This window comes from Corvus moneduloides, chromosome 2, assembly GCF_009650955.1.
Source record: "Corvus moneduloides isolate bCorMon1 chromosome 2, bCorMon1.pri, whole genome shotgun sequence".
Lineage (NCBI taxonomy): Eukaryota > Metazoa > Chordata > Aves > Passeriformes > Corvidae > Corvus > Corvus moneduloides.
In genome coordinates, this window is record NC_045477.1 from 21,379,214 (window position 1) to 21,406,876 (window position 27,663).

The 27,663-nt window shown below is 38.9% G+C and overlaps 2 protein-coding genes across 16 annotated transcripts in view; both read left to right on the forward strand.

Annotated features, from left to right (window-relative positions):
- Positions 1-9,554, forward strand: part of SENP7 (SUMO specific peptidase 7) — a 44,964-nt gene extending 35,410 nt beyond the window's left edge. For all 10 annotated transcript variants that reach the window (XM_032098395.1, XM_032098398.1, XM_032098403.1 and 7 more), the window contains 7 exons: positions 296-388; positions 1,203-1,399; positions 1,819-1,871; positions 2,187-2,224; positions 2,448-2,516; positions 5,096-5,246; positions 7,368-9,554. In XM_032098395.1, coding sequence (XP_031954286.1) covers positions 296-388; positions 1,203-1,399; positions 1,819-1,871; positions 2,187-2,224; positions 2,448-2,516; positions 5,096-5,246; positions 7,368-7,505 — 739 coding nt within the window. In that variant the 3' untranslated portion in view covers positions 7,506-9,554. The remainder of the gene's footprint in view (positions 1-295; positions 389-1,202; positions 1,400-1,818; positions 1,872-2,186; positions 2,225-2,447; positions 2,517-5,095; positions 5,247-7,367) is intronic.
- Positions 9,555-13,514: 3,960 nt separating this feature from the next.
- The window catches only part of IMPG2 (interphotoreceptor matrix proteoglycan 2), a 54,002-nt gene continuing 39,853 nt past the window's right edge, over positions 13,515-27,663 (forward strand). For 3 of the 6 annotated variants that reach the window (XM_032098388.1, XM_032098390.1, XM_032098391.1), the window contains exons 1-3: positions 13,516-13,873; positions 15,227-15,487; positions 25,656-25,822. In XM_032098388.1, coding sequence (XP_031954279.1) covers positions 13,801-13,873; positions 15,227-15,487; positions 25,656-25,822 — 501 coding nt within the window. In that variant the 5' untranslated portion in view covers positions 13,516-13,800. Of the gene's footprint in view, positions 13,874-15,226; positions 15,488-25,655; positions 25,823-27,663 lie in introns of all 6 variants that reach the window. The other 3 variants (XR_004238094.1, XM_032098389.1, XM_032098392.1) reach the window with 3 other exon arrangements.

The following is a 27,663-nucleotide window of genomic DNA, read 5'->3' on the forward strand; positions in this document are numbered from 1 at the left end:
GACTTGTATTTACACTGATTAGTGTTTAGATGGTTTGCATTTAGTGTAGTAAACAATAATTGCAAAAAATCCATTCAAATCTATGAATGATTGTGGGGTTTTTTTGAGAAGAGCTTAAGGTAGTTCAGAAATGGCTCATTAGTTACTTGGGCTCAATGGTGCTGATTTATTTTTAATCTGTCTAGAGTAAATGAAAAACTCATTGAAGCGCTGGGGAGATGTAGGAGTACTAATCCCTATGCCTTTTTATAACTAAAAGGAACAAAACCAAACAATTGTCGCTTGTTTTTTTCAGAGCGGCACAGAGAAGACACAGAAGAGTAAGAACATGGACTCGCCATATAAATATCTTCAATAAAGATTATATCTTTGTGCCTGTGAATGAGGAGTAAGTCTGTGTTTTCAACACCTTTTCTGATATTTAAAGATTCTAATATTTGAACATTAAGGTGGTAAAAATTTATGCCTGTAAGGGTGGATCATTGCACATGATAGATTAGATTTTGAAGTAGTAACATATGTGGAATGAGTAATTTTGGAGTCTGTTCAAAAGATAAAATGGTTATTCAGTTGTCATCTGTCAACTTTGTACCTTTGGTTTTTCTTTTACTGAAAATTGCTGTTAGGTAATTTTCAGAATAATTTGTGTGTCGTTATGATGATTCCTGTGCACTTCAGTAATGTTTCTATAGAGAAATCACAGCAACTCATAGTGTCAATAGACAAAAGTAGAACTTCCACAATCTGTGCCTTGGCCTGGTTGAATAACTGACCTGTACGTGGAAATTCCTGTAAAACTGAATAGTCACCGAAAGGTACGTAATGTAAAACAGCTGTGGAAAGGTGCCACACCTTCAGCTATATTCAAAACTGGGATCACCATCGCAGATATTAGTATTTTTTTTATTTTAGATTTTAGTTGGAATGTGGAATGGGTGCTCAAACACTGATAAATTGCTGTGGCGGGTTTCTTGGGGTTTTTAAAGGAATTGATACTTATTTTTGCTATTGTGCCACAATGCAAAGTAAAAAGTGAGTGAGAGGATTAGTATGAGATGCCATGAAAGAATATGCAACGATGGCTGTGTGTCACAGAACAGTTGTCCATGAGCTCTTAATATTATAAAAGCTTTTCATAGCCTTTTCAGAACTCAATGTTAGAGTTTTGATGTGTTTTTCTCCCTCTCCCCACTGCTGGGCAGGTCTCATTGGTACATTGCAGTTATCTGTTTTCCGTGGTTAGAAAAAGCTGTGTATGAGGAGTGTCCCCATCAGAATTCATTATCTCACTGGCCTCAGCAGTCTCCACTTGAGCCAGAGAGTGAGAACACTAGAACTGGTTCACTGTTCCTCAAGGATGAAGAAGAGATGGATGGTAACAGAAGTTCATTTTCTAAAGGTACGTAATCTTAGGAGAAAATTATGTCAAGCCATGAACAATTCTAACAGTATCTTAATCCTTGAAGGAGGGAAATTATGTGAAAGATAATTTCTAAGACTTCAAGACTGATTTAGTATGTTCTTATATTATCATGCATAGCAAGGACTGCAAGTTGTTTGGAATTCTGGAAAATACTGGAAGAGACATGTAAAATCAGTGATGATTGGAAAGTTATTTGGTTTCAATAAGAATTTTATCAGGAGGAAAGACCTTTGGTAACTGCTATTTCAACATTCAGAAGGGAAGGTTAAAAACTGGTTTATAAGTTACTTCTTCACTTTCATATCTTGAATACTAATAATCATGAAGTTGAAAATAAAAATACTTCGCTTAGGAATTATTTTCTTAACATTTTAAAATTTGTTCTTTTGTACTAGATGGCAATGAAATTGCTGCTTCTGCTTCAGTTCTATATTCAGCTATTTCTAAAGTAAGTGCCTTTTTATATTGACAGTGAAAACATGTTACTCAATTTCTGAAGGCTGCGAGACTTGACCAAGTGATTTTGCATCATCTTTTTTTGCCGTAGTTATTGATCCCTGCATGGCCTGCGGCATGTGCAAGGCATTTTGAATTAGGATTGTCCTCCTATTTTCTCTGCTATGATTTCACCTGTGTTTAAATCAATTTATCAGTCTACATTTCTGAAATGAGAGCTTCTCTAACTACCTTTAAATTTATGAAGATCTTTGAGTTTATAATTGTTGTTTTTTAAGATTTATTTTTATTTTTTCTTTTGTCTCAGATTTCCCTAAGTAATTCCAAAAAGCAGATTTGTAAAAGGTATGTTTCTGTTTTCTTTCTGATATCGTAACATTAAATTATGAAATTCTGTAGTAATTCAGTTATTGTCATAAAACCACAGCTGTAGGTACTTGTCTATTTTTACCACATTTTTTTAAGATATTGGTACTCTTGGGTGGGCTGTATGCAAACAAAATACTTCCTTCACTAGTGTTGGTAATGAAAGACTGCAATAACTTGTTCTTGTTTTTGTTGTATACAGGCCTTGTATACTCATCTTGGATTCCTTGAAAGCATGTTCTGTGCAGAAAACAGCTCAGGTTTTGAGAGAGTAAGTAACTACAGTTTCTACCTTTTAGCAGTAGGTGCTGCTGGTCATATTTCCATATTCAAAATACTTTTCTCTGTAAAGGTGTATATTTCTAATGGTAAAGGAAAATCCATGAAGAGTCATGACTAATGAAATTGCAATTATAATGCAGAGGCTTCCATGAAAAGCCTATCTGTGTTCTGCAACCCACATATGATGCAAAAACACTAAAGTGGAGAGTGGAGAAAAAAGAAAAATAGAGCGGTTTTTTCTGGTATTGTTTTTGTGGGGAGAGGATTTATCCCATCCAGTCTAGTAACTTAAGGTATTTTTAAGGGTAGAAAAACACTTTAAATGAATATTTTGAAATTTGAATGATAGTTTTCTAAGGGGCTGATGTTCATTTTTTTGATGGTGCTTACAGAATTAGCATTAAATCCACTCTTATGTGCAAAAATGTAGAAACTTGACTGAAGCTGTCTAAAAGCTTGATGTGTCAGTAGAGTTGTAGTGGAATGGTATTTATTTTGAAAAATGAGCGTAAAAACATATTCAATTTTGTATGTGATAAGTATATAAGTATTGGAAGAACGTCCTAAAAACTTTCAGTACTTTTACACACTCCTAATGACTTTAATATCTATCAACAACTTTTAAAAAAATTGTTAAATATCTGAAGCTAAATGCAATTTTTCTTTCTCTGTGGTATTCATTTCACTGAAAGGAACACAGATCTGCAATCCAAATACCACCACCTTCTTGTAAAAGTAAATTCTTCAAAATGCTATGTAAGGGTTATATGAGATTCAGAAATTTTTCTGAAACCATCTTTTCCCTTAATAGAGATTCCTCCCTGCCATGTATGTCTTGTGAGGAAGAATGAAATAGCAACTTCTATTTATTTATTTATTTATTAAAATCTCTATGGGATGTATTATTTTTGTGCACTGTGCCTTGAGCTATTCCCGAGGTTGAAATTCCAGAGTGTGGTTTCATGGAGTTTAGAGAGATGTCACAAAAAGTCAGAAAACCAGTGGAGAGCTATGGAGTTGTGAGATAAGGGGAGTTTGGGAAGCAAACCTCTTATTCCTTCAATTTCCAGTTACACCCTGAAAGCAGAAGTTTAAGGAAACTGGTGCAGGGATTCTGTGACATTTTCTTTTCCTTGAGTTGATTTTTGCTGTGTTTTGGGCAGTGGTCAGGCTCAAACAAATGAATTACAAAGTCTACAGTCATAGGTTATTGTGGATGCTCAAAAGCAGGAGCAGAGGAATTTTCCAGCTGCCTTTGCATTTTATGAAGTTTCTTTCTCATACAGCTAGCTGAGAAAACCAGCTGCTGAAGCACTTTGTGAAGTTTTTCTTTCTTATGCTTCAGCTGAGAAACAGTGAAAGATGGTTTTGTAAACTAATTCTGTTTCTTGTACCTGGGTTTGTTTTCCAGCCTTGTTTCGGTACTCTGGAAAAAATATTTTGAATGGGCGTTAGAGAACCTCAGCCAATCCCTCTAGGGGGTGGCTGGTCAAGGGACCAATCCATATCATGCTCTCTCACGTACCAAGATATATAACCTAGCATGTAAATAATAAAATAATTCCCTTTTCTCCTTGAATTTGGATTGTGTCATTTCTCGCCGGTCCTCGGTAAAACAGTGACAGGTTCTTGCAGTTCCTAGGAAGTGTGCTTCACTGAAATGTCTTAATCTTTGAATTGTTTCATGTTTGATGCCTTTCCATAGTTGCCATTTCCCCCAAAAGCTGTTTTAAGTGTTCTATATGTATTTTTATTCTCATGCCTGTAAGGACTTGGGGCTTTTAGAAACCAACCACAAGGTCTGACTTAATGCATATATATTTTATTCTCTTAAGTCAGACCTTATGTTTGATTCGCAGAAGCCCTGAGCCTTTGCAAGTCTGGCTAAAGCCAGGAGAAAAATATAGGCAACTATTGCCTTTGAAAAGGAAACCCTTAGGTTTTCAATCCCATTTCTGAAATCAGCAGCCAGCCCTGAACGTGGGGTCAGAGTTGCTACTGAAGCACAAGAACAGTAGAAAAGCCTAATAACAAATAAATCCTAATCACTATATAAGAGCTTTGTTAAGGTTTTCAACAAGTCTTTAAATACCTTGGGCACTATTAGATTGCAAGGGTTATATTGGTGCAATTGTAACTGAAGTTTTTTGTAAGGTGAGTTTTAAGGGGGGTTTAATGGTTTGCTTAGGTTGAGAAAACGCTGCTGGCCTCTTAGAATGAAGCCAGGAGAAATATGTGATGGCCAAGAAAATTATTCCTTTAGTTAAGGTATAAAAATATATTGGTGTCCTAATAGCTTGTAGAAACTCTGCACAAGTAGCTGATTTTAAATGACATGTATATTTGTTTTGTATGTTGCTTGTTGTGTGGTAGAAACGCCTCTGAGTGCAACAGAATATTGGAGAGTGGAAATAGTATATGAGTTTCTTTGACAAATTCTGTGAAATAATTTGGCTAAAGCTATTTTAGCTTTTTAGCCAACTTGGAACAATATTGACTAGTGTCCCAAAAGGCATTGAGCTTAGGAGTTATTTCTCAAGTATTTCAGCTGTTTGCTTTCTTCTGTAGGTACCTTGAAGTGGAATGGGAAGCTAAACGAAAAACACACCGGGAATTCAGTAAATCCACAATGATTGACCTGTGTCCCAGAGTGCCTAAACAAGATAACAGCAGTGATTGTGGGGTCTATTTGCTGCAGTATGTGGAAAGCTTTTTCCAGGTACAAATGCGAACTACCTTCTCCTTTCCCCCAAAATTACCTTAAACCACAAACCCTATTTCTGAGCAAAATAGCCAGATGCAAAAAGGCTGTGATGCAGTGTCAAAAGTGTCAAAGCCATTTGAGAAAGAGATGAAACCCATCCTTAAGTAATGGCAGGGATCCTTCTGTCTGGTTTCTCATGTGTGTCTATCCTCAAATATTTCTGACCTCATAGTTTAATGTTGTTTTGACATTGACACATGCTGACTATTTGGGTGTATTTGCGGCCTATTTAGTGTCTGCACTCCTGCCCTACAGATGTTACAAAAGTATCTTTGCATCTCTTCTTGCAGTATCTAAAACTTTGTCATTGGTCTTTGAGTGGGTCTGCAGGCAGCAGCTTCTGCAGAGAGAGGGAGAGGGGGAATTTTTAAAAGGGAATGTGAAGAGCTAAGGGAGCCTCTTTTTCAGCACATACCTTTAAATATCTGCAGATCCTGGGCTTCAGGCGCTGTCTTCTAGGGTGTCCCCAAGTCTTCCTGCCTCTGATCAGCACACTGCCCTTTGCTCTGTCGTGTGAATGGCTCTCCTAGTTTGATGCTTGCGTGTGTGGCTTGAATTCTCTGAGATTCCTGTGCATGCAAAGCCTTGTGTGAGGCCTTGGGCAGTGAACAGGTTTTTCTGCTGTAGAACAGTTTGCCATTCCAAAGCACCTGTACACAAGTACACCCAGTGTGGGGGTAGATTGGAGATCTGTGTGCATTTTCAGGGCTGTGATCTTTTCGCGGTCATGGGGATGTTGTGGGATACATCATGTATCTGGCAGGAGGCTACAGTGGATAGATACAGGCTCTTTGGAAAGTACAGGCACAGAACTGAGGAGGTAGAGCTGTCCTTGATGTGAGTCAGCTGGAAAGCATGGATCTATGCCTAGGGTTGGGTGAGGAGCCATCTGAGAGGTTATGGGTAGTGACTAAAGAGCAGAGTACCATGGGTAGCCGTGGGCATCTGCTGTCAGCCACCTGATCAAGAGGAACAAGTGCACGAGGCCCTCTTTGGACAGGTAAAAGCAGCCTCACATTCACAGACCCTGGACCCTTTGGGTGACTTTAACTTGACAACTTCCTGGAGAGTTCCTGACCTGAGTGACAGGTGACCCCGTGAGGAGAGGTGCTGTGCTGGAAGCCAGGAAGGTCTGGTTGGGGGCATAAAACTCCAGAAGTTCCTTAAATCCCCAGCCATTCTGTGGTTCTGTAATAGATGGGTTGAGCTCTTGTGTAGGTGGAAAATTAAATTACTTACCAAAGCTTTTGAACTGCCCATTCTCTAACAATGAGGACTTGCTCCTCTTGAAAAAGCAAAGCTTGGGACAAAGTGGTTGTAACTTGTCGTGAGCATGCCTGCACTCATAGACTGCAAATCATGATGTGTTCTTTGCTTTACTGTTTCAATTTATCGTATATTACTTTATTCAAAGGAAGGAGAAGATGAAATATAAGCATGGCAAAAGAATGAGGAGGGAAAAAAGAAACAAAATTGGTTTTGGCAAATCAGATGTGTTGTTGTGATCTTAACTGCCAAAGTTGCCAGCACCTCTCAACTGTTTCGTTTTGCTATCCTCTTTCATTCCAAATTTTCCCCTTCTCATGTCCTGAAAGTGTTATCAGTATTCTTACTTTTTGTTGTCTTCTTTCAGAGAGACTAGCTCACAACAGAAAAACCACATGCCTGAGACAACTAAATCTCAGCATGCCTTAACTACTGTATGCTTGATTCTTTGCTATAGTGTGATTGTAATTATGTGTTTTGTGACTAACAAGGGACAGATGCATTTTAGATATCAAAAGTATGTCTACTTTGTCAAAATACATGAAGTCTGCCTTTAATATGGGTTAATACTGATGTATCTTTAAGAGAAGTGATGATAACCTGTTTGGTGTTTACCATGGGTACCTTTTGGTAAGGGCACATATATGTCATTGTGACAAAGGAACTGGAATTTGACTTCAAAGGCTGTCATTCTTGTATGGAAACTTGTTTGTACCTCCTTGATCTCAGCAGCAGTGGAAGGGTTTGAAATTCTTTCTGAAAGTTGTGTTAGAAAATTCATGCCATAAATATTCCTTTTTCTCTTACCAGAATCCCATCGTTAATTTTGAACAACCGCTGCATCTGGAGAATTGGTTCCCTCGTCAGCTGATCAGAAGCAAAAGAGAAGAAATTCGAGACCTGATCTTGCAACTGCACTTCCAACAGCAGAGTGGCAGCAGCAGCTAATGAATCCAATAAATGGCAGTCGTGGCAAAGGACACTGCTGTATAAAATAACTAACTGGAACTCTGCTTAGTGGTGTTTGGTCTCTTCCTGCCTTGCAAGGAAGACAAAAAAAAAAAAAGGCACAAGGAGTACTTTTTGTTCAGCATGTATTTATTTAAAGATTTTTTTTTTCACTGGTGTTGTGTGGTCTAATGATGCTGGGATGGGGAAGGGAGGAGGTTGTAGATAAGAGTGTAAATATGTAAGTTAAAGCTAATGCCATATGGATTGCTAGTTGATTCTTTACTTGGAATATGAAAGCTGCTTACAGGTATATGCCACAAGGATGTAAAAATACTTTCATCTTTTGGAGCCTGTTCTCTATAATTCCGTATAAACATGGATCATCATGTAGGAGTCAGGCCTGAAGACAGGATTTGGATCCTGTATTGTCTCTTGATTTTGCAGCTGATACAGATAGAATGAATACTATGTATTGTTTTACTTTAAGGATTTAATATTGACTCTCTTCAGAGATGTATTTTTTGTTTTGTTTCTGATTATATACAGAAGTAATCTGCATGTGTCAGAAAATTCTGCCAAGATTTGAGCCTGATGAGTTTTGATTATTTTTTTCTAAATTATTTTCCCCTTTCCTAGCATTTTCATAAAAGTGTATTTCCATGAGTGGAAGATATTTGCTCGAGAGTGACTGCTGATGTACTTTAAAGTCTGGAGTGTATTTTTTTAAGGTTTTTTTTTTTTTTTCTTATCAGATTTGAGAAGCAAACTTGCTCTCAAAGTACATACCAATACAGTATGGGTAGGCAGTAGATTTTTAACGCTGTTCACCTGATTTTGGGGAATAATTCCTACAAATCTTAAGGCATCACTGCATTAGCAAGGCAAGCAGGCTGTTGCTTAACGATCTCAAAAGTCTGAGGTGTTCTACTGAAAAATAAGGTCATTAAGATATATGATTTACATATAAGGCAAACAGGATTTGTACCTTGCATAGGAGAATTGAGTAAAGATGCCTGAATACTGAGTGTTTGAACTCAGACTTGCTTTGATAAACTAGCACAAGTTTATCATTGTCTTAATTTGTATTTATGCAGTTTTTCCTTGAACAGTGATCACATTTTGATGTGCGCACTTTTTTCTGTACTCACTGCACGATAGAAGGTGACTGTTTTAAAAGGATGCTTTGTCCTGTTCCCTGTTACTTAAGTGTCATGTCACCCTTCAGAAGGACTGTGTCAGATAACCACCAAAACCACATGTGTCATAAAACAGTCTACAAAACCAGAGCTCTCAAAGCTGGAAGTACAATAGAGAGTTAAAATAAAAATTGAGGGCAACCCAAAGATATGAACATTTTTATGTCATTGCAGAATTCTCAGGGCCCCTTCCCTCAAGGCTACTCTGAAACCTGGCATTTGGAAAATCCAGTTATTATTTCAGGTCTGTACAGTCATCCAACACTCCTCCATCCCCCTCTCTTATTGTTTCTCAAACTGGGAAGCATTCTTTCTGGGGGAGAGAGACAATTCTAAAACAATTTGCTGAGCACAGTTACCTTCTGTATAGCTGTGAGCAGCCTTGTGCAATGACTGTATGTTTTTTGGTTTTGTTTCTACTTTAATTCTGTAGTTTGTCACTATCCCTTCTTCCCCTGCCCCCCAGCATCTTTCCCTCTCATCCCAGAGTTTGTGTCTTTCAGCACCTAAATCACAACACCAGCATTACTTACAAGAATAATCTGTGTATTTATTGTAAAACAAAAGATAAAATGCAGAAATATGTTCCCTTTCTCTACACCTTTCTTAATTGAATAATATTTTCAATGTTCCCTTATGAAAAACAGTTTGGGCTTTTTCTTATGGTGTAGAGTTAGGTTTTATCACCAAGTGATTTGTTCTTTTTTAGATACTTAAAAAGCAAAATAATGTATGCAATTTTCTAAATTGATTTTATAACACAAAAGGATTGCCTTTTTAGATTTCTTACGTATGTGTTATGAGAATGCCAATGCATTTGATATTAAAATTATCTCCAGAAGCTGCTGAATGTGGTTGTTACCATTCTTTTCCCAGCTGCTACAAGTAACCCACGAGTTCAGTTTAAGACAGGCCATCTTACTGCTTTTAGGGTATATACACAGCGTGTGTCTCTTCACCTACGTCTCACCCAGTGATTATGGGACCATCAGCCACAACCCACCCCATTCCAGCTATTTGCATTTATCAGGTATGTGGTAAGTGCTAGGAAGTGTCTGTGGAAGAAGCTACATTCCAGGTATCTTCCTGTTTCCTTCTTATTTGCTAGAACTCCCTAAAGTTAACTTTTTAACCAGACTGACTCATGGACCTTTTTGCACAGCTCCTGCATTTCCCTTTCCTGTATTAAGCCCTGTCTAACTGAAATAGTGGAGTGACGTGATATTTCAAAGCAAACCAATCTCTGTAAGGCTCTTTACCCTAAGCTGTGTCATTTTTGTTTCAAGGCAAACAGTTGTACCCGAGGTGTTAAATGTGCCTGTCAGTTTCTTTAAAAGAAACTGCTGCATTCTGTCTGTGTGGGACATTGAGTCACGGAGATCTGTTTGAGGTGCTGCTGGCAAGCACAACACAAGAAGCAAGGCATAAGAGAAGTAACATGTAGGAAGTAAATCTGCCAGGAAAAAATCTAAAAAAAGTCACCTAGTTCTCATCAAGAGCTGGAGAAGTGAATCTGCAAGTGTGATTTTTGGTTCTTTTGTTCATTTTTTTATAAGTAAAAGGGGACTGGTGTGTTTTAGCAATGGAATAGCAGGCATAGATTAATTGCAGTCCATCAGGGCTTTTGTGGTACTCGCCTCCTGGAACTTGACCCTGAGATGAGCTTGCAGCGCTCAGTAAGTACTACACCTTAGAAAATAATAAAAACTGGAAAGCCACAGTAGTAGCACTTTTACCTTGGTTAGGACCGAGAAGCAGGGTATTGCTTCTGGCACCTATCCTTCCACCCCCCCAGAAAAGAAACCCAAACAAACAAAAAAAAAAGGTAACTGTTTTCCAGATGGAAAAGCAGGAATTGTAGAATGAGACTTGAAAAGTGCCAGGATTGAAAATGTGTTGAATAAAACCAATACTAATAGTAATAATTCTGCCCAGTTAAATTGAAGTTGGAGTTTGAAGTTCAAATAGAAGCACAGACACTGGGATCATCTTTGACTGTTGAACAAGGTAAGAGATTTCTGGTCAATAGTTCAAAAAAGGAGGAATGCTGGGAGTAAGTTTACATTACATGGACAGAGTTGAGTGTGAGATTAATTTGGTTGACCTAACTTCCTAATTTTTCTGCTCAAAATACCTTACAATACTTTATGATGGAAGAGGTGGCAGTACAACAGGCTATGGTCGGCTGAATTTGGTCAGCTGGAAGTTTAAACAGCCTCAGAACTTGTTTATTTTTGGGAGGTGTTCACCAGAGAGCTCTTCAGGAGCACAAGCAAGAAGTGCTTGGCACTTGTCGCATGACAGTGAATGCTTGGCAACAGCAACCACAGAAACTGAACAAGGGAAAAGGCTTTGTCTAACCTAATTGTCTCTGCTAAACTGATTGGGAATTTTGTTGGTGAATCCTGTCAAATGCCATAAAATTGGCTTCTGTGTCGTCACGGGAGACAAGTTAGATTAGATTCTGGATATTAAACCATGTGAGCTTGGAGATAGTGGGTATCTGCCATGATGTGGCTCTTTACTAGAGGCATGTTCATTAAAGTATTCCTTTATTTGGCATTCTTTTAGTTACACCTGGATTCAGCTTTTTGAATAAACTGCATTTGAAAAACAGGGACATTATTTAGAATGACATGTATGCTGCAGCAGTATTTCAGGGAGTGTTACCCTCTAAAGAGCTGTAATTCAGATAATCCCATTTGCTATATGAAAATACATGTAATTTCTTCTCAGAAATGCAAACTGTCAGAAAACTGTCTTTATTTTTGGAGGTACTGGGGTGACCTTGGTGTGTTGTGTCACTAGAATTACACTTTCCTTGTTTTCTCATTAAGCAAGAATGTTTTTCATTAGTAGTTTTGAACAGATACAACTCGGCTGCTCAAAATGAAGTATTACACATTTTCTGATACAAAGTGTTACTTTAAAGGCTTTCATCAAATCAAGGAAAGAGTTAATTTTCCACAATTATTTTGAAAATCTATTGCAAGAGTTGTTTTGCTTGTTTTAAGAAACTTTAAATGATGTGCTTTTAGTTATGCCTTGCTATTATAAATGTAGGAGATTTTCAGCTGTTACAAGTCTACATTTCAGTGCTGAAATCATTGAATATGAAATTGACAGCAAACTAACACGAATAAAACTGAATTTACACTTTTAAAATATTTTATCATACAGAAGATGACATAGCCATACCATAGAAAACGAATTTTGACAGAGATGATTTTAATACTATTCCCATTCTGAGTGCCTTTGAGTACTTCACTGGAGAAAGAAACAATACTGTAAATCTAAAAAACTGTCCAGGAAAACTTTTAACTTGGTTTCATACTTTTACTGAAGTATGTGTGTTCTAGCTTTTGCCTTTATAAGCATGTGTAGTGTTTCTAATCTTGATCCAATTGCATTTTTGCAGGACAATGCAAGCAAAAGCATTCATAACATTGAAAATATGAGTCTCTGCAGAGGATCACAGAATAAAGGCTGTTCTGTGTTGAGTCCAGGATCATAGTAAAGGTTCCCAAGCTATCTCAGAAGTTGTTCTCTCTACCCAGAGCTGCTAAATAGGACTTTGAAACAATTTCTGGGCACCAGTGCAGTCCTGTCCCTGTGCTGTTCCGTGTATAGCTCCAGCGCGGTGCTGCCAGCATCATGGTTATCTTGGCAGAGCCTGACTAGGTCAGCAGTGATGGTTTGATAGATCCAAAATGTCTGATTGTAAGAAAACTGGGGGTGTTCAAGCAGCTCAGTGGTTAAACTTTAGGTGTAATTTAGTAATTTTAGGGTGGAGAAGGGAGAACCAAAGAAAATATGTTGCTGTTTTGAAAAATATCAGCTGGAGTCTGTTAGATGTCAGAAGACAGAGCATAGAAACAAAGGTCATCTTATTTGATTCCTGTGAGTGTTGTATGTGTAGTACTGCTGATAATTCCTGATATGTGAATTGCTGACAGCTAGGAGAGAGAAGTGAGCACTGCACTGCCTAAGGAGCTCTGTGTAAAAGCTCTGCAGACAGACACCTGGGAATCCAGCTTTGAAATACTTACACAAAACCACTACCAAAAATAGTCACTTCAGCCAAACCAGTGGTTTGTTTAGAATGACCTGAACACAGTAACCAGCAAGTCCTGAGTAACACCATGCAGAAGACAGCCCTGAAGGAGATTTCCTAGTGGTCTGAATGCAGTCTGCCATTGCAGGACAGCTTCCATACACAATTCCACAGTGAGCTGACCCTGGACAGGATGGGAACTGAGAGTGCTGCTGCTTTCCTCTACTCTGCCCTTTCTGCCATTTCCTTAGCTGATCATCTCTTCAGGTATCTTCAGGTAATGTCCTGCTGCTGCTCATGTCAGGTAATACCTGAACACAGAGGAAAGAATCACTACTTGCCCTGGCTTTATCTTTGGAGGAAGCACTGCTTTTGGGATGCAGGGGATAGTGGTGTAACAGCACAAGACTTCCTCCTTCAGCACAGACTCGGCAGCAGCCTTGTAACCAGAAGAATCAGTCCCACAGAGAGGTTGCTTCAGTGTTTATGTATGCCACTGTGTTTAAGCCAGTCATACATTTATATATGTGTGTATATTTTTACAGGCAGAAGACAAAACACACTGAGACTTTTTACTGGAGATTAGTGTGCTCCCCCTGATGTTCTGTGGTCAGTAGGATTTTTAAAAAGAGCAGAAATTGAAAGGCCAATGAAAAGTGTTGTTAATTAAACGTGGAAGGTGCTGTCCTTGTTTGGACTGTCTGTTAATGGTATGAAAGCCCTGGTAAAGAGCTTAGCTGGCCAGATTAAAATTAAAAAATTGTGTCAGTCCATCTGCTAGTTCCAAGCAGTCTACTTCGATCATCTTTTCTTGTTTCTTCACTAAAGCAGAATACTGTCTTTGAAAAGAACAGTGCCAGGATGTCTTGGTTGACTTTTTTTACCTAATGCTTTCTCCAAAGATAATGTGTGACGTCAAGACATTTCCAAGAAGGGCAATGCTCTTGGTTGGTTCAAGGCTACTGTAAAGACAACAGCTCTCTTGCTAAAAGGGATTGGGGTTTTTTGCTTTTATAATTTTTTTTTTATTACACAAATAAGTATGTTTGGCTTCATTTGGAAAATCTTTCTTTGCCTTCCGGGAATGATTAACACAGATCTTCAAATAGTTGCAGGTAATGCAGACATCTTTCTTACGTTCTCGTTTACAAATTTAACTATAGCAGTGTGTAGAATTAAAAATATCTCTCTGATTTAATTGTAACAAAGGGGGTTAATACAGAGAAATGTTTGGTCAAATCTGTGCTGTAATAGCAGTGTAAATATGGAATACTTTGAGTGATTGCCAGGTGGTATAACTGCACAATTGTCTTGTTTTGAGTATAGAAGTAGCTATAGGAGGCAATTTTTTTTCAACTTTGAGATGTTAAATACTGGTAATTTTTTTCAATTTTTATTTTCTTTATTAGTTTTGTATTAAATCTTAAAAAGTAAGGTTCCATCTTCTGCTTTTGGGCACTGAACATGTGTCAGTTTGGGTAGAGATTGGGGGTTTACCTTAGTGACATTTTTAGATGTTCTTTTCTGCCTCTGATAGACCGTCTGGTGATTTTGTGCAACAGTGCTCATTATTAATATACTATCAAATAGCCATGCCTTTCATCTTTCATAAAAGTCAAAGGTCTACTGACTTTGAAGTTGCAGAATAAACTCATAATCTGTGGGATGAGAAATGCCATAGAGTTATTACTATTCTTTCTCTAATAAATGGTTGGTTGTGATTGTTTTTCAGGCACGTTTTCCAAGGAAAAGGGGGAAAAAGTGAAAGAAGTTGAGCTAAATAATTTCAGATCAGCTAACTGTGAAGGATAGAAAATTAGACTGTCAGACTAAATCTCAATATACATGTTCTTACCTCAGCTGTTTCCTCAAGTTTCTTCTGGAATGATGTGGAACAACTAATATAAGAGGAAATTACAAAAAAACAAAACCAAAAAAGCCCCGCAAAACAACAAAAAAACAGATACAACAACAAAAAAACCCCAACATAAAGCTGATGAGCCTTTTTATTCCTCTTTTTTTTTCCCCTGCTCTAGAAGAGTAGGGACCTGCCTCAGGGATGAAAGGTTAACTGTCCTTTCAAGCAGCTTTCTTTTTGCAAGCTATAGAGATGGTTCTTGGGGAAAGAAAGTATGGAGTAGGATTATTTCTCTGTTTTACTTCTGGCCCTGAAAGCTTCTAAATACATATATATTTACAAATATAGTCCCATTGACCTCAGCCTAATGACAGAAGGGAAGTTAAACACAAAGCAGTAGAATTCAAAGGGTTAGAGCCTTACACTATGTTACCATTTGATGGGATACTGTAAAGAGCTTAAGGTTGTTGATAACATCGCAGTCAGAGACAGGTTCTGTTAACAGAAAAAAGCACAGCAATGTCCTTCAGAGACTACAGAAGTGGAATGAAGATACTAATGATTGCATCATTATCTCATCAGAGAAATTTGTGTGGTTTTAATTTCACAGCAGAAGCTTATTCAGCTGCAGAAGGAGGACAGGCTGAAGAAGTTTCACCAGCCCCTCAGCTCAGTGACTGGCAGCTGGCAAACCCTTCTCTGCCTCCTGGGTTGAAAAAGCCTAACAGCATCATGGATGCTGAGCAGTTCCACAGGCATTTGCAGTTACGAAGGAAGCGGTCCATTCTGTTCCCCAGTGGAGTTAAGATCTGCCCTGATGAATCTGTTGAGCAGGCTATTGCCAACCATCTGAAGTATTTCAGGCTCAGAGGTAAGTACATCTCGTGGGTAATTGATAAGGAACATTCATTTATAAAAAAGTTTAATTAAACTTTTAAACATAGTAAATATCAGGCTGTAGGAAATACATTATTACTGGAAGAAACTTTTCTGTGATAATCTTGCTTATGAGAGCTGGTCTGGGCTAAAACCCACTGTCTGTCTACACTCATATAAGAACTCTTGGTCCCTGAAACCACATTGTTTACTAAAATAATCCTTTCTCAGAACAGTTTGAATGCTGAGAAAAACAGGTGCTATGTACAGAGTAACTAAATAGCAGAGTCTGTTGGGTTTATTTAGTGTTCTTAGAGTGCCAGTAGAATTCATTGAGGCATCAGTCAGAAGAGTCAAGTCACCTCAGCCACGTGACTTTTGGCTCTGGCTGGTTGTGTGAAATGCAGTGTGTTTTGTGTAGGAAGCCAATCTCTGTGTGTTGGGCTGTAGTATAATAGACAGGAAGCCTTTCTTTTAAAGTGTGGAAGTTGGTGTGACAGAGCTTTCTCTGAAGAGCTGCAGTATTCCCACTGACATCTTTCACCAGATGAAATATTACAGTAACATGATGTATTTCAGACCCTTCTGTCTGACAGCATTGGAATGGGGCATCACAGTCACACAGCACTTTCTGCTCTGTGTGTCTGTACTGCAGCATTCAAACAATCTGTCATTATCTTAACATGTTTGTACAAAACTGGCAAAATGACAAAGAGCTGCTGTCAGAGGAGAAGGAAGGGTGTTCAGAGACTCATGTTTGATGAGATTTGATTACCTATAGAGAAACTCTCACTGGTGACAGTTTATTTACTTAGACAAGTGAAAAACAATAGCAACCAGGAGTTGCTTAGTGTTTACATAAAAGTAAACATAAACAATGTATTTGGAGAAGAAAGTGGAATTATATGGGGTTTTAGAGCATCATTCAAATATTAATTGGGCCCAGCTTGCAAGGGATGTTGACACTGACGATGATGCTGATGGTTTGACAGGCTTTGCCAGTTTCTTATTTCCACCCAATAGGACTCAACTGTTCTCTGTTTGCTCCAAATGAATCCACATATACCATGGGCTTTAACTTCAGTCACCCCTCACTTACCTGTGGTAGGGGTAGATTAGGGCAACACCAACTAAGCAAAAGTGTGAGTGATAATAAAGAAGAAAGAAATCTGTAAATTAGGTTGCAAAAGTATATTTAGGTCTTAATAATCCTAGGCTGAACCAAAAATCCACCTAGTCCATCTGTTTCCTTACTGGACTTAACAGCTTCCACAATCCACAAGGTTTCCTTGAGCAGAGAGGCTGTGACTACCCTTAGTGCTTTTAAGTTAAAACTTTTGAAAAAGATCTCTGAAAGGAGAAGAGGTGACTTTAATTAACAGCAAGGCATGCAAGGTCTGGTTCAAGCAATTTGTCATCTTCATTCTGTCAGCAGAAACTGCTGTTCCAGGAGTGTTGGGTGGTGTCTAATGATGTCTCGAGTAGGCACCTGAGGTGATGTAAGTTAGCGAAGAACTGTTTCCCATGGGAGAGACCTCACACTGGAGCAGGGGAAGAGTGTGAGGAGTCCTCCCCCTGAGGGGGAAGTAGTGGCAGAAACAGGCCCAATCCCCCATCCCCCTGCACCACTGCAGGTGAGGAGTTAGAGGAAACCAGGAGTGAAGTTAAGCCTGGGAAGAAGGGAGGTGAGGGGAAGGTGTTTCATGATTTGGTTTTATTTCTCGTTGTCCTGCTCAGATTTGATTGGTAATAAATTCAAGGAATATCCCCAAGTTGAGCCTGTCTTGACAGAATTTGGTGTGTGATCTCTCTCTGTCCTTGCCTCAACCCAAGAGCCTTTTGTTACATTTTCTCTCCTTTGTCCAGCTGAAGAGGAGTGATAGAGCAGGGTTGGTGGGTACTTGGTATCTGAATTCAGTGTTACTGAGTTACATGCAAAGCTTCTAGTAGCCATCCAAATTGCCACAGTCCTCTGTCAACAAAATAATCCTAGGAAAAAGTGGGGTCACTGTTTAACACTCAGAGACCAAGCCACTATGAGTGACTAGAAAAACAACTGACCCCAGAAAGGAATAAATATAAATGTACACAGAATCTGCTGATTTTTCAACCTCAGTGTGTATTTTTTAGAATATTTTTTTAATTCTTTATATGTTGAAGTAAGAAATTACTTCAATATCAATATATACTTTCTCTGGAAAGGATGGTTTTAATACAGTCTATTCTTTCCTTGGTTTTGCCTTACTGCCAGCAGTGCAATGCCACTACCTTGGAAGGAAAGGTTGATTGCAATTTTGATCTAAAAGCTTGTTAGAAAATCAGAAAAGGTTTGAATGTGCTGCTTATCCAGGCTGTTTGTTCCATCTGTGTCAACCTCAGAAGCGAACAGGTGGGAATGTAATTACCTGTCTGTAGCTCCTAGCTTTGTTTACTTTTGCTAGCTTGCAAAAGCCTCTCTAAGTGTTAAGAATGACAGATGAACATTCCTGTCATAGGCTTTAAGGAAGTGCTTATGTCATATTGCTGTAGGCTTAACAGTGTACAGCTTTTTGTTTTCTGACTACAACATCTGGATTGTTTGAGCCTTAAAAAGATACAAGATGAAGAATACGATAAATATAAGCCATTAAAAAATCAAAGTGGAACAAAATGTGGGGATCTGGAGAAAAATCAGTGTTTTCTAAAACAGCAGTATCACCCTTCAACATATGGAAGTCCAATTAATGGTATGATTATTCACTGGTGGTTTTATTATTGTGGTATTCAGAAGCACCAGCCTAGAACAGGGGTGGAGCTGTACTTGTTTTTCTACACCTGAAATCTAAAAGAAAAATTTCTGAAGTGCTGCTTTATTCTTACAGTCAATCACATGCAGAACAGAGTTTTGCAGTAGCAGATGATACTATTTTCACTCTTTTGAGACAAATCCTGGATTATGATTGTCTCTGTACTGCCCAGTCTCTGTATCTCTTGTAGCTGTATTTGGAGGTTACTGTTGTCTGATCTTCTATTTCATTTTTTTCAATATGGGGATGGAAATCAGTCATAGATGTTTACAGATTCGGTACTGTAGGCCTATGGGTTGGGTCTTAGGGTGTTTTTAACTGATGTCCTTTTAAATGGTGTAGTGTTATGGTTGCTGATGGAAGAGTCTTGTAAGTGTAATGGTGGTTCATGGCTAGACTGCTGTCACAAAGTGTGTCCAATGGGCAGCTGGAGATTCCACAAAAAAATGTTGTGGAAATCTAATAGTGGGATTTCAGACAGTGAGTGGTCTAGACATGATAATGTCTGTTATGATGTTCTTTGCTGCTGACAGGGAAATGGTAGCCCAAGCCACAGGTAAACTGAATTTATTATGTGAAAAATAGCCATGCCCACTCAGACCAAATCTGTTGTGACCAGTCACTCTATGCAGACAATTCAGTGAAGCTCTCCATTCTCTGTTGTGAAAATTGTTGGTAGAGGATTGTAGTAGATTTAGAATTTGAATTAGCATGTAAAACAGAAACAATATAAGGATTACAAGATAGCATGGCTTGTACTGTTCACCTGTCTCATGCCTGTTAATTGGGTAAAACAAATGCTGCTGGATTTTGTCACCATGGCTCAGGGTAATATGCTTCTTTGCCACCTCTGAGGTGTAATTACTCTGGTGGCTACCTTTCCTAGTTCTCTTTGCAATTTTTCCTACTGTGACCCTCTTTCTTAAACTATTCAGTGTATGCTCATGAGTACTTTTTGGTTTTGTGAGCACTGATCCTCTTTTCACATGAGTAGATCAGATAGTCTCTCTGCCAGAACTGTTCTTGTCAGCCAGAGCTTCAGATAAGCTGAACATCTAAGGACAGCTTTTACAGATACTGACCAAACAACGAAACAGATGGTATTGCAGTGGGCTGTACCTGATGAGACACATGGGCATTTCTGAACTTTGGAAAGAATTCCTGTTTCTCAGGAATTAAATTCTATGCATGACTGTAGTCCTTAGACTGGGCATAGCACTATGCTTGCTCATTTTCCCCTTTCTTCAGTCCCTTCAAATCTGTTTACTGAAACATTAGAAATAATGATGTTATTTTCTGCCTGTGAACATAGTTAAGAGTAAAGTTTCAATTTGATACAGAAATCATAAATGTTACAAGTTATTCAGATCTTGCTAATGACGAAGGCAAAGAGCCAAAAGTCATAAAAACTACCTGGCTAAATAGAATACATTAAATAATGAATCTAGCTGGGTGAGCCTTTTTTCCCTGTTTCTGCCCCATCCCTGGCACATATTACTTATAGCTCATACTCAGCAATTAGTTTCTGAAGTTTATTTGTAGAAGGTCTGTCTCCCTCTATGTTTGAATTTTTAGATGCCAGCATATGCTTCTGAGAAACTTGACTTTTTCCATGAAGGACACTTGTTTGCACTGAAATATTATTGGTGAGAATAATTTATTTGCTAGATTTTAGTATGGTAATGTTCAAATCAAAAATCTTTCATGTGAATTAGCTAATTCACATTCAAGCCTTTTTCGTTTAAACCCTTTGTTTCTTTTATGTATCTTTTAAGGGTTGCTTTAAGGGTGTTATAGGCCATAGACAGTAGCATTGCAGCAATAGATGAGTGATTTCTTTGCATGTGTGTATTAATTTAACAAAGCCTTTGCAGCAAAGACCTCATAGGAGGTATCTGTCAGTGTGACTGTAGTCTTCATCAAACCCTCTGCCATTAAGCTGTTCAGTTGTGCAGAAATTATTAGAGAGGCGGAGGAGTTGGTCTCATGTTGCCTCAAAATAGAATATTCAGCCTGATTCAGTGCTCCTAGTCACCATACACGGTTCAACTCTTAAGAAGCACTAATGAGATTTAATTGGGATTAAACTCCAGCACTGCCCACTTACACAAATGGCCAGAAAGCCACCCTACCCCCTACAGGGTGCTCAGTGCTGTCATGTGGTGCCTCTTCTGTTAACCTCAGAAATCCCTGAGCACACACTGAGTGTAATAGGCTAATTGTCTCCCGTTTGAGAGATCAATGTATCCCCAGTGGTACAGCTTGAGCCACAAGGATTCTGTATCAAGGATGCTCCACGTGTGTGAGGGGTACCCAGGCTGGAGAATTTCAGAGCAAGAGAAAAGTCATTTAATTACATCACAGATCTTAGCTGGAGGTTTTGAAAACAGTGACGATGTCTTTAGGAAAAGATGCTTCAAATCAATTTTTTTTCACTCCTTCCTGCAGATTAGTAGGACTGAAAAGAGCTTGTGTCTGCCTATGAGGAATTTTTTGGGTTGAAACACAATTATCTTAAGCTTTTCAGGATATTGTCTATTATTTTTGAGTATTGCTTGAGCATAGACACTGCATTTGACGTAGATAAGCTCCCAAGGGCTGGGTGTTTCTGCTTTTGAAGCAGATATGCTGACAGACAATTCCCATTGGAATTGTCTTATGACATGTCTGGCTTTCTGAAGCAGCCTTTGAAACCCATCTTGGCCTTTAAAGGTTAAAACATTGCTTACTTCAAGTGCCTGTGACACCTGGCTCAAGTAGAAGCTTGCACAAGGGCGTGGACCAAATGTGCTGATCTTTTAATTTTTTCCTACCTCCTCTTTCACCTGAAGATGATTATTTCAGTGATGAGTTAAGTGACTTCTAATTTGTGAAGCTTTTCAGGATGGGGAGTACATGGAAAATGTAGTATATGCATGCAAAATATACTTTGGAGACAAAATGCAGAACAAGCCATGTGATTTGCATTCTTGGTTTGAATTCTGGTTTATTGTGCCAGTCGGTTACATTTCTTCAGCATACCTGTTCTTTTTCCTGTAGTCAGCTGGACCTGATCATATCTCTTGTAGCAGGGAGCTTCTCTTTATCTCATAAACCTTCTTTTTTTTTTTTTTTTTTTTTTAAACACTTGAATTCTTTGGTGGAAAATTGCAATGTAGCCGAGGGATCAACTAACATTAAAATACAAGTTAGTTATTACTGCAGCCATGGGATGAAGGAAGCAATTTTCCAGAGGAGCTTACCTTCCCACTCACATGTAGCTTCAAGACTCTTAGCTCACTGCCTTAAAAGATTGATCTCGATTTTATGATGCTTTTAATCAGTATTGTTTGCTGGGGATTAGAGGCCTCATCACAAATCCCCTCTCCTCCAGGGCCTGGTGTTGCTAATGCTGTTCCACATATCTGTGCGCTGTAGCTGGCTAGTGAAAGTTTGGTGTGAGATCCAGACATGAAGAGCAGCTCTTTGCATATGGCCCAAGGGCAGAGATGCTCTTCAGGTGGCAGTGGCAGTGCTGCTGGGTCTGCTCAGCAGTTCTTCCTCATGCTGGCAGGCCTGTCTGCTTGGTCGGTTTTTTAAGAATTTTGTAGCTAGTCTTAGAAAACTAAATCCTGGAAAGATCATAATGCAAAATGCAGCAGCTTCAATCATAATTCTGAATTATTGGGCTCCTGGCAATTTATTATAAGCTCTTATGCAGCAGGTTTTTTTCCATTCTCTATCTCCTTTAAATGTTGTATATTTAAAAGTCAGAGTTGCATTTCTGCTTGAAAAGTTCAGTGGTCAACTGTTTGGTCCCTCCTGACTCTCATTTTGTTTCAATTTCTGTTTAGGTTTCAAGGAGTTGCTATTTTAAATCTTAGTCAAATTTGCTTAATTTATTGTCAGCATATCTATATAATGTATTTGACACAGACACTGGCAAGTTTCTGGAAGGACAGAAAGGAAAGATTGTAAATTATTTTAAAAAGTAAGTTATAGTTATTTCCTGAATCTTCCAGTTAAGTCCTGTTTAACTTCGGTTTTGTGCCTCCAACTTTTGTCTACAGAGTCTCAGAATGCTTAAAATCTAGTTAATGAAAAACATGTTTTTCTTTATGGGAGTTATCAAGAATTTGTTGTAAGAAACTCTGAAAAACCTCCCTCACCTACAGATAGCTGAAAACCCATCACAGGGTGTGCTTACCTTCAAGTTAAAAGAAGGGTGATCACACTTACTAGCCAACTTGAATGCACTGTGAGGGTGGTGTCTTTTCAGTTCCCTGGGTGGCCACATCAAGTCAAGGTAAGAATTGGCTCCCTTTTCGACTTTGCAGAAGGAGAGGTGGAAGATAAATTGTGCTTGTCTCTTTCTTTATATGTCTGTGATTTGAACCACACTGAATAAATTGTATTGTTCTGTCTCTATGCTCGGAATGGCAACTCTCTTCTAACTGTGAAACAATGAAAATATTTATGAGAAAGAAAGAAAGAAAAAGAACAATTTTGTTTCACTCTTTCTTTGCATTTACTCTTGAGCACCCTATAAGTAAGCACATCTGAGGCTGGTTCTTGTGATGAACACTTACAGCCTGGATTTTTTATCCTGCAGAGCAATCCCCTGCTTTATGAACTGGCCAGCTGGAATAAGCAAGACAGTGACAAGACAGACTGTGTGTCAACAAGGTTGCAGGGTGATTGTGTTGGCAAGCTGCTCACCATGGCTGAGGGTATGGTTTCCTGGACAGGGCTAACAGAAGTGTTCAAATGGCAGTTGTGGCAGATGTGTGCTTGGAGTTTTTTATCTGTCCTCGTGTGTCAGAACTAACACACTCTCAGACTCTGTGGAGGGAAGAGAATACAGAAGGAATTTGTCCAACTTGTTGCTCACCTCAGTGGAAACAGCTAGATAGGAGAGGCTAGAGAGGACAAAATGTGACTGCTTATCCATATCTCATTTCTTCCTTTTGCAGAATACATGGCTGTGGTGACAGCTTAGATCTAATTAATGGGCTTGGAGCCCACAGATGTCACAAAGCCTTTGGGGCTGGAATTCAGTGGGGTGTCTAATTCCAAATGAAAGGACACACAGAAAATCCTTAATCTATTGGGAGCCGATTGGAACAACTGTTTGTATGGTAGCAGCTTGTATTCAGGCAAGACACTGTCTCATCACATTTATTTTAAACTTGTTTAAGAGCATTAAGGAAAACTGTATTCAATTACTTGCAACTGGGAAGCCAGTCCTTTGCCTGTTGGCATTTGAAAACCAAAGGATTAGGCAGTGTCCCTGGAATGTATTTGCAAGCTATTGCTATAGCTTCAGTCGTTACTGAGAGTCTGCTGAGGACTTACCCCAGCCACAGGAAGTAATCTCATAGCGGGATCATTGCTGTACAACGCAGCACCTGGAGTGAAAGAACCAGAATGTAGGATATAAGTACCACCAAAAGAAATGTGAGCAAGGGATATTCCTTAGTGTAGGCTTCTGGATTTGAAACTAGACTTCAGTTTTTTACTGGGTGCCTAGCTCTTACAAGTGGGATGGTAGAGAGAATACTACAGATATTATTTTGCTTCAGGAAGCTTATTAGTACTCCAGCAGGAACCAGAAATCCTGGAGCAGGATTATGGCTTCATTGCCTGAGGTCTGTGCAGAAGTCAGATGGAAATGTGGTCCCTGCCTCAAAGGGTTTGCAAGTGTAGCTCGAGGGGGGGATGTGAGATGGTGCATGGATGTTTGTCAATTTGTCTGTTTCTGTTTAATAGAGATGCGTAAGTGAAACTGATTGGAAACGTGGACAATACTTTCCAAATGACTGTGTCTTACAGATAAAGTTAACTGCCTAGATGCTGGAGGGGTGCTAGAACAGTAACATCCTACTGACAGTTAATAATGAAGAGTTTGGGGACTTTATTTTTCTCTGGTCACACATACCGGATGAGCTACAATGCTAATCTCCATGTCATAAAGCTGTTGGGAGCGTGGCATGGACATGAGAAATGTCTTTGTATTTGCAGAGTTCCACAACAGAGAAATGGTCTCAACTGCTCTGATGAACTGAAATGCAGGGTGGAAAAAAAAACTTCTTCTGCATGGTGCCATCCAGTGTGCCAGAGTCAGCTAAGCTTTAAGGGTGCTGCTGCATAGGAAACAGTTCCTTAAGGCTGTTATTTGTAAAGCCTTTGCATTTAAGAAAAATGTCCATGTCTTGGTTGAATGAAAATATTTCCATATGTGATCTATGTGTTTTTTACATATGTACATTTAAACAACTTTGGAATTTGGAAAAAAAAATATCGAGAAGAAATAACAGCAAGGTACTGGGTTTGGCAGCCCAGAGCTAATTTTAAAGCTGATTGAAGAAAATGACTTCCTGAAGATAGATTTAGTCTCCTGTAAGGGCTTGCTTGTGATGTCAGGACTTTCCTGGAATGCAAAGCATTCCTCTGCTGAACTGTCTGCATAAGTAGTGAAATCAGATTAAGGTCAAAAAGCAGGTTTGTCCACTACTACTTCAGGATGGCATTTGGTGTAAATTATTTTGAGAGTTTGCCTTTTAATGTTGCTCTCTTCCAGGACACAAGGGAGATCCTATAAATCTTTCTCTCTTTGAGTTATGCTGGGTCACAGAGTTGTCCTTGCTTGAGCATCATGTGACCAACTGCTCTGACTGGCAAAAAGAGTTTGTGCAAGGTTGGGAGGTTAAAGAAGACAGTGTAGTGTATGATATTAAACCTTAATTCTCAGGCTGACTGTTCAGAGCTGTCCAGTTCTTTCTCAGTGAACACCTACAGTACAGTTAGAGCTTGACTTCTTTCTTACTGTATTATTTTGTGTCATCATTCTGCCCTGTTTTTTGAATTATGAGTGCAATTGTAGTTTCTGAAACACATTTTAAATTCTGTGTAAAGGTGAGTCCAAAGGAATTGTAACTGACTGAGCCTACTAAACTTTGATCAGTGCCAATATCTTTCTTACAACTTAAGCTCCACCTCTACTTCCTGTGAGGACATTTGCCATACTATTTTGGTTTTCTAGGTTTTCTAAAAATTTGATTCATTGATCAAAGGGCAGTTTCACTCACTGGAAATACTGTTCTTGATGATTGTTAAGAGACAAGTGCTTTCTCATGTTCTCTTATTTTTATCTTAAATTTTCTTTAATTATTTCTGTTTAAAAAGTCAGGGGGAGAGGTAGTATGAGTGTGGAAGATCCATTATGTCTTCATTTCAGTCCCTTCAATGCTTTCCATATTTCCATGTAGATGTCAGGTCGCTGTGTTCTATGTGTTAATGTGCTGATAAGCTTGCAACACTGGGACAATAATATCCTGGCCACTCGTGCCACAGAAGCACTCCTGTTGTACTAACACCAGACTTTTCTTGTGCCTTCAGTGTGCCAGGAAACAGTATGGGAGGTCTTCAAGACATTCTGGGACAGACTGCCGGAGCGTGAAGAGTATAATGCCTGGATGAGCCTGTGTGAGGAAGGAATAATGAGCATCTTTGAAATGGGCACCAACTTCAGTCAGTCTGAGGAGCACCGGAGCCTGATCATGAAGGTGGGTGCAGCACCTGCTTGGAGTGTCCTCATGGGCAAGGGCATCATGTCCTACTGCAACATGCAACTTTGGCATATCACATTTGGCAGTAATGGACAGAGCCCTTAAAAGAGACAGGCATGGGTATTCCAGCTCGAGGATCCGTAGTTCTGAGATCAGTTCCAAAACAATGCTGTGGGTGATCCAATGGAGGGAAAAGCAGCAGTGATGAAGAGAATGTTGTCTTCAGTAGATGTGCTCCTGACAGGTAGATGGTGTCCAGATCCATGATGTGAGTCAGGTTGTGGTGCATTTAGCAGCCTTCCTGCTCTGAGCTGCACACTGAGGTGCCTTCAGCCCAAATGGCACTCAGGAGCAGGAAGTTCCAAGCTGTAGTTCTGATGCTACCAAGCCCTGTGGCATAATTGCCTGTTTAATGTTCTACAGGTTTGTGATGTCTGTGCATTGCTGCCTGACTGAAATGAGTGTAGTTATAAATAAAAAAACTTTGGTGTCCTATGAAGGCAATAAATGACATTAGGTAACTCACCATGGGAAGCTGCAGGTTAAAATCAGTGTACAAGTGTAAAACAAGTCAATAAAAAAATGCTGAATATCTTAGTATCTTTTCTGTTGATTCAAGTTTATTTTAGCTTAAAGAAAACAAAAGAAACATGTCAAACTAAAAAAGCCTGTCTCAAATGAAATACAAACGTGTTTTCAGGAGTTTGTGAACTTTAAAATTAAGTGCTTAACTTTGTATTCATCTAAGATACAGTAGATATCTTAATTTCTCTGGATAAAAACCTTCTTAAAATGTATGGTGGCTTATGGATCTTCTTTATGATTACTTTTGCAAGCTAATGAATGGTAAGTCTTAAATGTGTAACCCCATAGAATCAGTAATGTTCAGTCAGTGTGGATGCGCTGACTTTTTCCTCTCCTCCTCTTTTATTGCACTTCTATGCTAGGAATGTGCACTAAGGAACGTGAATATGGAGACTGTTGTGGATCATGGAGACAAGTTTTTTTTCCTGAGCCTGCATGTTAGTCTTCCCAGGTGATGCTAGCCAAAGTTTGCTTCTGTGAAGTCTGATGATGCTGTTGCCCCTAGAAGACTTTGCAAAAGGATGGAGAGAAATAAAATTAATGTGATTTTTTTTTTTTTTAATGCACACAGCGCATGCAACTGTTTTATGTAAAATTTTGGCAATGAGATGATCTATAGTGGGAATTTATTAAAAGAAATCAAAATGACTCTTGGAAACGGGTTGATGCATCTAACTTCACACTGCTGCTCTCCTGTTTTGGGTATGGCTCTGCAGCATTACGGTGGAGTCAGCTAAAGTGCTCTGTGTTTGGCCTTTTCAGAAAGTTTATATATAATTTAGGTTTCCTTTCTCCTGTAGATGGATATATTCCCTTCAGCACTGCAATATTCTGGAAAAAGCACTTTTCATTCTTCTATTTTCTTTCAGCACAATTGGTAAAAGGTGATGGTTCTTGGGCTGATTTGATAATAGATTAGTCTGTGGTAAGAGGGACTGAATGCTGTCACCTCTGTACTCCACAAAATGTCACAAATCTGTCAGGTGACTTTTTTTTAAATAAAAAGCTGAACTCGGTTTAACTTTGAACCAAAGACTGAAGGCAAGAGCACTCTATTCTATCCCCCAATCAGTCACTGTCAAAAGATCCAATGACCTATTTTTAAATGAATAGGTCAGAGAGTGGATTTAATTGCTAGCTCTAGTACTGACTCACCTTTCTCATATGTTCTTGTGCACAAAATTCTTGTCAGAGTGTGAAACCTTTTTAAAGCAGCAGTGAGAATGTTAAGTCCAAACAGATGTAGTGGATAC